The 13,737-nt window shown below is 33.4% G+C and overlaps 1 protein-coding gene across 28 annotated transcripts in view; it reads right to left on the minus strand.

Moving 5' to 3' along the window:
- Positions 1-2,372: 2,372 nt before the first annotated feature.
- Positions 2,373-13,737, minus strand: part of pHCl-1 (pH-sensitive chloride channel 1) — an 89,156-nt gene continuing 77,791 nt past the window's right edge. For 26 of the 28 annotated variants that reach the window (XM_089467659.1, XM_089467663.1, XM_089467662.1 and 23 more), the window contains 2 exons: positions 4,401-4,511; positions 2,373-4,335 (listed from right to left, as the gene is read on the minus strand). In XM_089467659.1, the coding sequence (XP_089323785.1) occupies positions 4,189-4,335; positions 4,401-4,511 (258 nt within the window). In that variant the 3' untranslated portion in view covers positions 2,373-4,188. The other 2 variants (XM_089467678.1, XM_089467672.1) reach the window with 2 other exon arrangements.

Raw genomic sequence — 13,737 nt, forward strand, 5'->3', positions numbered from 1 at the left:
TTCAATCACATTCAATTTCATCCCCTGACTTTACTGATATGTCTAGATTAGTTCGTTCTTCAAGCCAGTTCTTAAATTCATTTATATTTGTTTTTGCATTAATGATCCTATAAGGTCTCTGCATGAAACAAACTGTAGAGCCGTAGGTCACAATAATTGGTGAATGATCAGAGCTCAGATCGAAATTCTCCTCTATTTTGAAATTGTTCTGCGGTAGTCCAGAGTATACAACAAAATCCAGTAAATCTGGAATTTTATACAGATCAGCAGGCCAGTATGCTGGCATTCCGGTAGATAATGTTGAATAGTTGTTATTATACTCATTCACGAAAGTGAATTAGCATATTGGTTTTGTGCAATGTCCGTCTTGCTGTCCGTCCGTCTGTCCGTTAGTTGTTATTATACTCATTCACGAAAGTGAATATTATTGAATATTAATTAAAGAGCGAGGAAGCTGAAATTTGGAATATAGATCCGCATCGACCACCCAAGATGACGGTATATACATATCTCCGCCCATTGGGGGCGTGACAAATCGGATAAAATTGTATCTTCAAGAGTTTTACAGCTAGAGCGCTGAAATTTTGCACATCAGCTAATGCTATGATTTTATAAAGTCTAAAGGCAAAAATTTATGTCTACGCCCATTAGGGACGTGGCAAATCGGACCTGAAAATATAGTGATTTTTTAATTCTGCTATATTGTAGACACTATTGATGCCAGAGACCTCAAATTTTGTATATATACTAGGGCTGACCACCCAAGACTAAAAAGTTTTGTCGGGTATATGTCCGCCCACAGAGGGCGTGGCAAGCCGCAAAAGTTTACATCTCCTAAAGTATAATAGGTAAAAGCTTAAAATTTTGATAGTTGAGTTGTAACCTCCTCTATCGATGTCCCAAAATAAATTTTACGACGAGCTGAGTCGGTATAGCCCTGTCCGTCTGTCCGTATGTTTGAACGCGTCGATCTCAGAAGATATACGAGCTAAAAACTTGGAATTTGTTTTCCTAGGTCTGTGTATAGCACGCGCATATCAAGTTTTGCTTCAAATATCGATAACTTGCTCTGTTATTTTGTTATCGATTAAAAACATTATCGAACACCAGTAAGAAATTTATATCGCCTACATCTTTAAAGATAGTGGTACCAAATTTTTAATGTAGATTCAAAATCATTTCTGCCTATGTGCCTTTACATGTGCGTATGTGTATGTGTTTGTTTGTATGCATGGGACATGAACATTGGCGTGTGCCTACCACAACTTAGAATTGTTTGTGAGAACGATTTTCGGTTCGAATTTCAGAATCGTGTTTATATTTAAGTACCTGATTAACTAAAGTGACAAGTGCACTGCCCAATACATTTTATAGGTAGTTTTTACTTGCATGATTTTTATGACATATAAAGATGCACCCATTTAAATGGGTTCATTTAACCAGTATGTGTATGAAAGTATGCTTATTTTTAAAAAGGTAAATTTTAACTGTATATGTATTTACATATATTCACAGGTGTAGGGGATCGAAAATCGAAAATCCTATTTTGCCCACTGGGATTAATCAGGTACTGCATTTTTTTTTTTTTAAACATTCATTCAGAGAGGCATTGACATAAAATCAGGGTCTGTAGTGTGCGTGTGCACGCTCGTCGCGAAAACATTTTCTTTATGCGCACCAACGCTTTCACACCCTTCTCACAAATAATAACGAAAACGCCAACTTTTAGCACGATCATAGCAAACGCTTTGAAGAGTTCGGTATACTCTTCATATAGAAGGGAAGACATGGGTTCTTGCTCAAAGAAATTTCAATTTTTGTGAGCTGCTGATTGTGCTCACATGCATACATACATATACATATTTGAGAGAGCAGAGAAAGAGAGAGAGCAAGAGATAATTGAGCATAGAGGCATCTTATTTTCAACATTTGACCATCTCGGTCGAGCGCATGAAGCGAAATGATTGTGCTTCCGTATATTTTCGTAGCCAGTAGCCCTAAAATTGTAGAGCCGAGCAAATACTTATTGGTTATTCGGTTCAATGTTCTCTGGTCAGGGTCCGTGTATATCGTGCGCATATCAAGTTTTTCTCAAAACATTGATAGCTATAGAAATGTGCATTAGCAAATTCATTTAGACCATCGATAGATCATCGACAATAAAAGTTATTAAACAATTAAGTTCCCTTAGGGAGCACTGTGCCTGAGTTTCTTTTATAAGCAGAAAAGAAGCGAATAGTTATTGAAATACCAGTTGCTCGAAGAGTTTAGGGGATCTCGTAATCGAGCAGTCTTGACTAAAGCTTGCTTACTTTTTCTAAATTATTGAAAATGATAACTCTTTAATCTACAGAAATAATAAAGTAGACAAATATCTTTGCAAAGGATTTATTTTTAAATTTTTGTGAAGTTTATCACAAGGCTTTAAGGATTGAGTTTTTTAAACATTCTCTGTTCTATATGCAAATGTTGAGATGCGATTTTAGCGCTTTAAGCTAAATTGTATATAAAATACCTAGGTGAGTTATTTGTAATTGAGATAACATTGCTTCTACTTTTTTGGTTTTGGGCTTTAAATATATTTATACATTATATTTATTATTGATATGTAAAATTGAATCCAATTCCATCCTTGTCATGCATAATGAGGTGCAAATATAGGACAAATATGCCATTATTGACACACATTATAGAAATAATAACGAATAAATAATAAGACTTACTTAATATTAATTAATAGTATGTTACTTTGATTCTGGTTTAGTAGGACAAATAATCTAATCAGGCTCTAGTTGAAAGTAGTCGATTAACATAATCCCTGTACCCACTTTTGAAATAATGAAAATTATACATTACTTACTTAAAGCGAATTGTTCATATTAAACCGTGATTCAGAAAAACGCTCCAAAAAAGGAAGTCTGTCGTTGAATATAAGAAAATACTCAGCAGACAATAAAAGAAAATTATTTTAAGTTTTCGGTTTGCAGTTCGAAAAGCGTTTAGGAAATATTAAAATTTATTCACATTAAAGAATTTGATTAGTTATTTTCCTATTGCAATTTGAAGCTTACAAAAGTGTAATTGTGAAATTAAACATATAAAGAAATTAGTTTTGCAAATGACTTCGTACACTTTTTAATACTTTATTTTAAATAATGTTCAAAATCTGAGTAACAAATTTGAAGATGGGTACAGAGTTTAACAACTAGTTTCATTAAAAATAACTACAAATTTATTTAAAAGTACAGTGAGGAACATAAAAATGGTAAAATTGCTTGTGACAGTTTTCTGAAGGCATTAAAATAATTAATTAGAACAATATTCCTTCACTCATAGCATCCTCACATTTGAGTTTACCGTATTATTTTCAATAATTGTAGTTATGGTAAGTACGAATAGCGTGGTATGGTTATTTACTTATAGCAATAAAGTATATATATTCATATGTTTTTTTTTTTCTGAGGTTTTTTTTAGACGGCGTTACTTTTTGGTATATACTTTCAGCATAAGTTCTTAAAAATCATTTATTTAAAACAATATTTTTCTGTATACATTTTTTGCATCATTTTTCGTATTGAATTTAAAGCATTTTTCACGGCTTATAAATGAAGCAGTCGATTTTTTTTGTGTACTCTGTTCACGAAGTAATAAATTGCGTTATCGGATCATCTTAATGCAACATTCTTTTAGTACTTAATACAGCCGTATATATAAATAAAAAAAAATATTCTTTTATTTTGTGGCAGAAAAAGTATTCTAGTTATTATTAGAATGTCCATATAAACTGCAATTAAATACATTGCACTGTGAACAAAGCATTTATCAGCCGGTTGCACCCGACTACAAGGTTCTTATATGTTCATTTTTTTCCATATAAATAAAATATAATAATAATATCAATTAATTAATTCCTTAAATTTCATACAAAAAATTATGTTTTATTTTAAGTTGCTTATCACGTGTAATTTTTGTTGCTTTATATTTACTGTTTTGAAGATTCAACTAATGTACTTTAAAATAATTTGGGTTGCTTTCTTGTTACATTTAAATTAAATGTCCTGAATAACGACGAAATTTTTATTTATTTATGACCGAGATATTACGAGTATTTACCACATTTGAAGATTACTTAATAATTGATTTTACTTAGTAAAGCGCTTGATAATTGATGTTGATATTAGTTTAGCCTTATGAAAATCCCTTATAGTGTACAAAGAAAAATATGAGAAAAATCGCATAGGCTGTTGGAAATGTTATTCTTGCAATGACATCAATCGTCTTAGCCACACGTATAGGATGTGGCGGCTCCTTTTTGCGCATCTGTACAAAACAGGTCTGAGGACAAATAGTATATGATTTAAAATATTGTTTTTTTGTATAGTTAATGTATTATTTTTTACCTCTGTGGCGCATCCATTATTGACCGAATGGGTGCATGGGCTATTACTGCTGCCACATGTGGTGCATGCCACAATTTCATTTGGCGCGCCGGCATCGCGTCGCTTTTCACCCTGATATGCGGTATTGAAAGACAAGAAAAATAAATTTATTCGGAGGAGAGCACTTATTAAATTAAATTAAATGTCCAGTTTGAATAAATAATTTTAATGTAAAATCCATCCATAATTTACGAGAGCTGTGAAGTTTACAAAACGTACGAAATCCACAGTTGTTAGTTAACTCTTAATCACTTAATATATATAATCATTAATAAATTAACTTCCTTTATTTATTATAAACTGCTGGTCTTAGGTTAGACGCACCCATAATTTTTGTAAAAAAAAACGGTTTTATTTAATTATTAGGCATGTCTTGGCTGCCAAAACTTTTTATACTCATTCACGAAAGTGAATCAGTATATTGGTTTTGTGCAATGTCCGTCTTGCTGTCCGTCCGTCTGTCCGGCTGTCCGTCCGTCCGTCTGTCCGTCTGTCCGTATGAACGCAATCTATTTCGGCGCTATTGAAGCTAGAGGCTTGAAATTTGGAACACATACTCGTGTATATCTCCGATTTATAAAGTGTTAAAATTTTCCCGATCCGCCCACTAGGGGCGTGGCAAATCGGAAAATACATTTTCCGATATACCAGAAATCATTTTAGTTAAAGAGCTAGAAAGCTGAAATTTTGTATGTAAGTCCGCGTCGACCACCCAAGATCACGAGCTATGGCGGATATATCCCCGCCCATTTGGGGCGTGGCAAATCGGATAAAACCGTATCTCCTAAAGTTGTAAACCTAGAATGCTGAAATTTTGCATGTCAGCTAATGTTATGATTCTATAAAGTCTAAAGACAAAATTATAAGTCTACGCCCGTTAGGGGCGTGGCAAATCGGACCTGAAGATATAGTGATTTTTTTAATTCTGCTATATTTTGGACACTATTGATGCCAGAGATCTCAAATTATGTATATATACTCGGGCTGATCACCCAAGACCAAAAAGCTTTGACGGATATATGTCCGCCCACAGGGGGCGTGGCAAACCACAAACATTTACATCTCCTAAAGTATAATAGCTAGAGGCTTAAATATAGTTGAGTTACTGGTAGCCTCCTCTATCGATTGCCCAAAAAATAATTTTTACTCCTCTTTAGGAGCGTGGCATATTGAAAAATACCCTGTAATTTTCACTTTTTTTGAGAGTAAGCATTCAAACTTTGCAGTTAGGGTACCGTTACGCCCAGTTGGGGCATGGCAAATCGGAAAAACCTGTATATTCTACAGTATTAGAGCGAAACTTAACTACTATATTGTTGATGGGATGTGAATGAGTATTCCGCAGTCGGTAACGCCCGACTGCAACGTTCTTGTTTATTATTAAAGTTCGAGTCTAGTCGAAAAACATCTGTTAAAAGTTTGTTGATATTCGAAAAGATAACTGTGAATTCGAAGACTCTAGAAATTTCTATGCAATCACATGGCTTTTTGGTTGGTCAATGAATTACGCGCACATTCACTTTCTTAGTTTTGTGTGAAAAACTGCATCGTTTTTGATTGGATAAAAGCTAAAAATTAAGAAATCAATCATTTTGAAGTGATATTAAAAGAAAAAATGGGAAAAGCTACTATGTTAAACTTATTGGAGCGTCAAAAAGAAGACTTCTTCCACTCACAGGGACTGTCAAACAGAAATATTGCCAAAAAGATAAAACGCAGCTCCAGAACTGTTGACAGATACTTGAAAGATCCAGAGGCATATGGAACATACTTTAAAAGCGAAAACGAGCACTTACTTCCCGAGATGAGCGTAAAATTGTTCAACTTGCTTCAAATTCGACTAAGTCTGCAGCTAAAATTAAGGAATCAGCCGGTGTAAACGCCAGCCTTTCAACTGTTCAGCGTACAATTAGAAATGCAAAACATCTAAAGCGTCTGAAAATTAAGAAAAAAAAAACACCTCTAAATGCTATACATAAAGAAAAAAGGCTCCAGTATGCGAGAGAATACATGACATGGACAGTTCAATCTTAGGGATCTTTTCGGACCATTGCCATGGGTTTTCCAACAAGATAATGCTCCGATCCATAACGCTAGTGTTGTGAAGTCATTTATTACGAGTGAAAATGTTCAGGTCATGAATTGGCCTCCGTATTCCCCAGATCTTAACATAATTGAAAATGTTTGGGGATGGCTTTCAAGGAAAGTATTTGAAGGGGGTAAACCATACGCTGCAATTAAATTCGCTTGGAGCGAGATTTCACTGAGCTACATAAACTCATTGTATCACTCTATGAAAGACCGGATCTATGAAGTTATTTCGAACAAAGGAGGCAGCACTCATTATTGAAATTATTTTTGTATACTTACTTATTATTCAAATATTGATAAAAAATTAAATTAAGGCTTAAAATGAAGTTTCTTGCTTTACAAAAAATGAATTTGTTTAAGTGCGTCTATTTCAGTGACCAAGAAAAAAGTTCCTTTTTTTTTTAACAGTTTTCATAAAATGAATAAAAAAAACTGCTATTTTATAAAATTAAAATTTTTATGTTTTGTATACTTGAAGAGTCATCGAATATCGAACATTTTTGTATATCCACTTTTTAAAAGTTGCTTTCCAAATAAAAGTTAAAAAGCATATATTAACGAAAGTACGAGTGCGTCTAACCCAAGACTAGCAGTGTATATGTATATATAGTTAATAGTTTAGGTTATATATATTATTTATTTATATTTTTTTGTTCCTTATATTTCTTATACCTGCTTCCTTCCAGACATTAAGTAATTAATTATTACCTATATTATAATATATAATATCAATATTTTCAATTAATTTATGATGGGACACCAAACAGACTACAAAAAAAAAAAAAAAAAAAAAATATATATATATATGTTGTATCATAACAAGATGGAAAAGAATTCCACAGTCTATAAAACAATGTTTTGGATGTGTTTGATTTTAGGTGTTTACAAATTTATGAAACAAAACTTCATACTTACGGGCTGTTTTATTATTATATATTATAGTTTTTCAAGCAGCATTGAATAAATTGGATCATAAATTAGTTAAAGATATATTGTTTTATTCGTTTTAATTGTATTCTTATTAATTATTATTAATTTATTTAAGCCCTTGCAGATTTGTAATTTATTTCCAGAGTTTATGCATAGAAATGCATAATTTAATAATCAAATATTAATCACATATAAAATATGTGATTTATTTAAATTCATTTTTTTAAATGAATTGTTTAGTTGAACGTCGTACGACAAATGTAGATTAATCACTCTCAAAGTAAATTTTAAAAATCACAACTACAATGAATAATAAAAAGAAAAATTAAATGATAAAAAAGGGCTTTCTTCTTTTCACTGTTTAAAAATATATTTATATTGGTACTGAGAAATCATATTTTAGTCAATCAAGTCCACAAGGTCTTGAGTGCTCAAACACTATAATGGTGAGACGATACATAACAATTCGAAATATTTTAGTCAGTAGCTTCAGACGTTTTCTTCTTTTTCTACTCGACTACGAAAGTAAAATTGTTAAATTGGTTTTCTGCAGTTTTCATCTCGGTGTCCGTCCGTTTGTCCGTATAATACTAAAAATTTTGAGCATATAGCGTCGTAATAAGTGACTTGACTTCATAAGATACGGCATACCCTGAAATTAAAAAATATCAAGATTTTTACGATCCGCCCACTTGGGGTGTATATTTTCAATATTACAAGGATTTACCTTGACAATGCACTACGAAAATCAAACTTCTCTAGCTCTCAGATTTTCGATAATGTTTCTAGTTAATTACATTAAAACAAAACAAGTTAGAAAGCTGTAGTCGAGACTGCTCGACTACGAGATCCCCTGAACCCTTTGAGCAATAGCTAATTGAATAATTTTTCGCGTTTTTCTGCTTACAAAAGGAACACGCACGCACACACACACACATACACACACACACGCATACACATACACACATACACGCACACACACACACGCATACACACACACACACACACACACACACACACCGATTATGATTATAAAATGGATATGCTCTCTCGCTTTATCGCGTAATAAAGCTTGTCTTATACGTGTGTTTTCGTTGCGCGATGAGCTTAAATAGCCGTTGGTTAGTAGGTGAAATATATTCTTTTTGGTAATTCAAGCAATATTTCTCTCTTTCACTCTGACATGGCATCGCTTTGCAAATCGCTTCTATAAGTCTCGCTTATAGCATCGCATCGTTTATCGCGGCCACTCTGTCATCAGCCTAAGAATTGACAAAAATAAGGTGTATACGCCCAATAGGGGCGTGGCAAATGGGGAAAAACTTAGTTCTCTACAGTATTAGAGATAAACTTATCTACTAAATTGATGATGAGGTGTGAATGAGTATTCCTTAGTCGGTAACGTCCGACTGCAACGTTGTTACTTGTTATACCCTGAACCCATTTTCAATGGGAAATCAGGGTATAATGGTTTTGTTGAAATGTATGTAACAGGGAGAAGGAGGCGTGGCAGACTCCACAAAGTATATATATTCTTGATCAGGGCGACGAGCTGAGTTGATTTGGCCCTGTCCGTCTGTCTGTCCGTATGTATGAACGCGTCGATTTCAGAAGATATAAGAGCTAGAGACTTCAAATTTTTTTTTAAATGTCCGTAATTACAGCGCGCATATCAAGTTTATCATTAAAAATCGATAACTCATCCCGATCTTTTTTATCGATAAAAAACCTTATCAAAAACCAGTTCTAAAATTATATCTTCTACACCTTTATTGCTAGAGTCTGCAAATTTTTAATGTATGCTTACATGCAATTTATACAATTTCGGTTTTTGTTAAAATTAACCCCCCACTTCTAAATTCACCCCCTCACCCTCACTTTTGTAAAAATATAAAATACTAAATAAAAATTTCAAATACTAGAGACTTATGCTTTGGCAATTACATGCATATTTATGTTATAATCATAATCTGAAAGTTTCATGAAGATCGTACGTCCATAAAAAAAGTTATTAAACAATTAATTTCTCATAGTAAGCGCACACTGCAGCGTGCATGCGTGTTTATGCGTGGGTGCTTGTGTGTGTATGTGTTTGTGTATGTGTGTGTGTATGTGTGTATGTGTGTGTGTGTATGCGTTTGTGTGTGTATGCGTGTGTGTGTGTGTATGTGTGTCTGTATGCGTGTGTGTGTATGTGTGCCTGTGTGTGCGTACGTGCCTGTGTGTGTGCGTGTTTCTTGAGTAAGCTGAAGGACGCGAAAAATTATTGAAATATCTATTGCTCCAAGGGTTCAGGGGATCTCGTAGTCGAGTAGTCTCGACTAGAGCTTTCTTACTTGTTTTTAATATGATTCCGAACAAATATTCGACCAAATAACATCATCTATTGTCATATTTCTACCGGCCCTTCTATTAAAAGCCAAAATGTGGTACGAAGTTATCGATCTCTTAACACAGTCCTTTTGGTAGAAATTAGATGTACCATTCCATTAAGGAACTAAGAAAATAACAAATAAAGGTAATAGCTGAACACTTTATAGTTAACTGTCTACTAAAATAAGGATGTGAATTGTTACCAACCCGCTTTATGTTAATGTACTGAAGTTTCATCAGTAATATAAATAGATCACAACTCTGCAAGGGTATTCAATCTTCGGTTCACCGATAATCATTTTTGTTTTTTAAAATTATAAAAATAAATTTTTTTTTAGTTTTAATTATGGTTTATCCTATATGGCATGAGAATTTTTCTACTGGTTTATAAAGATTATGAATCGATTATACAATCTGTTATTTTAAAATGATTTAATTTGGTGATTAAAATTGCTATTGGTTAAAATTTTCTTTAAGCATATTAAAAACGTGCCAAATAAAATTTACGAGTGTATAATGCAAGAATTAATAAACAGCCTCAAATTGATATACTCTCTTATCAATTAAAAATTTGTTGGTATTATTGTGCAAATTAATGTAATAGCCAAAAAGGACAGAAAAGCGATCTGTAGCTATATTTTTTTACATATCAACTTTGTGAATTTAACATGTGCTAGGGTCATGTATCTGCTGATACATGATTGTACAAATTCGCATAGCTAATTTAGATCCTGTCAGAAATATTATTCGCAAATTTAGCTATCATCATCTAAAAAATCTTGTCATTCTCCAATCGTTTGCTAATTGGCATTTGACAAAAAGCGGTTGCGTCCATATTCCGCTTTTTGTGTATTTACTCGGTTTATTTGTATTTAAGGTTGGTAAAAAATGAATATATTTTACTGTAAACTTTTGGAGAGTTATCCATGTCAAATTACTACGTTTCGCTGTTTTATCCGTTATAAATCTCATACATATTTGATAATTATGATAGTATTATAGCATATTAAGAGCTGAATCGTTTGTCAGAAAATATTCTGTAAATATAAGTTTACATACATATCCAATACTTTAGCATAATGAGAATTCATTTTTATTATTATTAAATCTTCGGTTTCGTTAAATGTTTATAGTAAATTTAATTTTAAATCTAAATATTCCAAAAAACAATATATGTATATAACAGTAGTAATCATTCGCAAAATTGGCACCTTGTAATCTAAATGTTTTTAATAATATTTTAAACTAATAGCTACTTTTTATACTCATTCACGAAAGTGAATCAGTATGTTGGTTTTGTGCAATGTCCGTCTTGCTCCCGTCTGTCCGTCCGTCCATGTCCGTCCGTCCGTCCGTCTGTCTGTCCGTATGAACGCAATCTATTTCGGCGCTATTGAAGCTAGAGACTTGAAATTTGGAACACATACTCGTGTATATCTCCGATTTATAAAGTGTTAAAATTTTCCCGATCCGCCCATTAGGGGCGTGGCAAATTGGAAAATGCATTTTCCGATATACCAGAAATCATGTTAGTTAAAGAGCTAGAAAGCTGAAATTTGGTATGTAGGTCCGCGTCGACCACCCAAGATCACGAGCTATGGCGGATATATCTCCGCCCATTGGGGCCGTGGAATCGTGTTGGGTAAACGTTGCTCAATTTGGGGAACTTGTTCACTTGTTCTTTTTTTCGAAGTGAGTCGATTCGCTCACTTTGCTCAGTTGCTCATTCACATTGCTCACTCACATTGCTCACATTGCTCAGTTGCTCACTGTTCATGAACAGCTCAAAGCTACTGAATTCTTCACACAACAGACAATGAAATACGTTCTTGTGGGAAGCTTATACCCTGGAGCGTGCGAGACATCATCAATAAGCTTTTTGAATTCCGGCTCTTCAACCAATCGCAAAGCGTGATGACCCTTGTCGATCATTTTCACAAGCTGGCGGTCAATTTGTTCTGCTTTTCCATCTGACAACGGCTTATTTACAAAATTTGTAATTTTTGGTTGAGGGTTTTGTACAACACCGTTATCTCCTCGCTCTGTCGAACAACGGGCTCCATAGCTGTAGGGTGTTTGTTTTTAAAGTGCCGGCTCAAATTTTTGCATTCGGTCTGTTGACTCCCTATGTCGTCAAAATGATTCCAAATCTCACTGTGTTTCCGGATTAGCGACATAATGAATTTTTAAAGGCGAAACAAAAATTGGCGCTAACACGAAAATGTGAGTTTGAAGACAATAAAAACCGGAAGAATGCAAAATGAGCTATCAGTACGTAAAAATGAGCAAAGCCAAAAAAAGTGAGTGTTAAAAAACAGCTGAGCAAAAAAGCATGTGAGCAAAAAGAGCAAGTTAACAATAGTGAGCAAGTGAGCAATAAAGAACAAATGAGCAAAAAAGAGCAAATGAGTAATAAGGAACAATTCGAGAGGAAAATATTCAGTTGCTCAGTTTAGTGAACAACTCTTTTTTGTTCAGTCACTCATGAGCAACCCAACACTACCGTGGAAAATCGGATAAAACGGTATCTCCTAAAGTTGTGAACTTAGAATGCTGAAATTTCGCACGTCAGCTAATGTTATGATTCTATAAAGTCTAAAGACAAAATTATAAGTCTATGCAAGTCGGACCTGAAAATATTGTAATTTTTCGTATTTTTTATTTTATTATTATTATTTTATTATTATTTTATTTTGGTCACTATTGATGCCAGAGACCTCAATATTTATATTATATTTGTATATATACTCGGGCTGATCACCCAAGACCAAAAAGATTTGTCGGATATATGTCCACCCACAGGGGGCGTGGCAAACCGCAAAAGTTTATATCTCTTAAAGTATAATTGCTAGAAGCTTCAAATTTAGATAGTTGAGCTATTGGTAGCCTCCTCTATCGATGCCCAAAAAATAATTTTTACGCCTCTTTAGGGGCGTAGCAGGTCGAAAAATACCCTGTAATTTTCAGATTTGTTGAGCGTAAGAATTCAAATTTTGCATTTAGATTACCGGTTGCTCGTTTTGAGACTGGCCAAAAATGAGAAGTCTACGCCCAGTAGGGGCGTCGCAAATCGTAAAACCTGTATATTCTACAGTATTAGACCGAAACTTAACTACTAAATTGTTGATGTGAATGAGTATTCCACAGTCGGTAACGCCCGACTGCAACGTTCTTACTTGTTTACTTTTATGTTATGCTAGAAGTAAGCTAGAGACTTGAATTTATTTTTTTTTTAAATGACCGTATATATAACTTTAAAAAAAGATAAATCATCCCGTTATGTTTTTATCAATTAAAAATATTAAAGATTAATTCAGATGACAGTATAGCCAATTGTGAATGATTTACCATTTTTTTTTTATTTTTCAAAATTTTAATAATATAAATATGTAGATCATATGCTGAAAGTTTCATTAAATTCCGTTAAGTCAATCGACATTAATATATAACAAAATGTTTGGCCAATTAACAAATGCACGTGCAGCAGCCACAACAGTTTTCCTATGCGTGTGCACATACATATTCAAACTTATTATAGCACATTCTTAGAATCACAAAGCAGTTAGTCTACCTTAGATTTGCTAGATGGCGCTGCAGCAGTGAGCCTATTTATTCAATTTTGCCATTACACTTTTAAAAAGCGAAGTGGCGTTGATACTAGCAGCGCGACGCTCGATCAAGAAGTTTTAGGTTCGGTTACAGAGCACGCAATTTATGTTTATTTTCATTGGTTCAAAATATTTAATTTTTCCAATTGATACTAGTAAAAGTGCGCCATATCATTTCTTTTTGCACTACATATGTACATAAATATAAATATATTACACTTTGTAAGTAAATGAGTTTTTTTATTTTATTTATATTTTTAAATACATCGAAATTAAAATTTTGAACCATACTAAAT

Source organism: Drosophila arizonae, chromosome 4 (genome assembly GCF_054131065.1).
Source record: "Drosophila arizonae isolate 15081-1271.41 chromosome 4, UAZ_ARI_1.0, whole genome shotgun sequence".
NCBI lineage: Eukaryota > Metazoa > Arthropoda > Insecta > Diptera > Drosophilidae > Drosophila > Drosophila arizonae.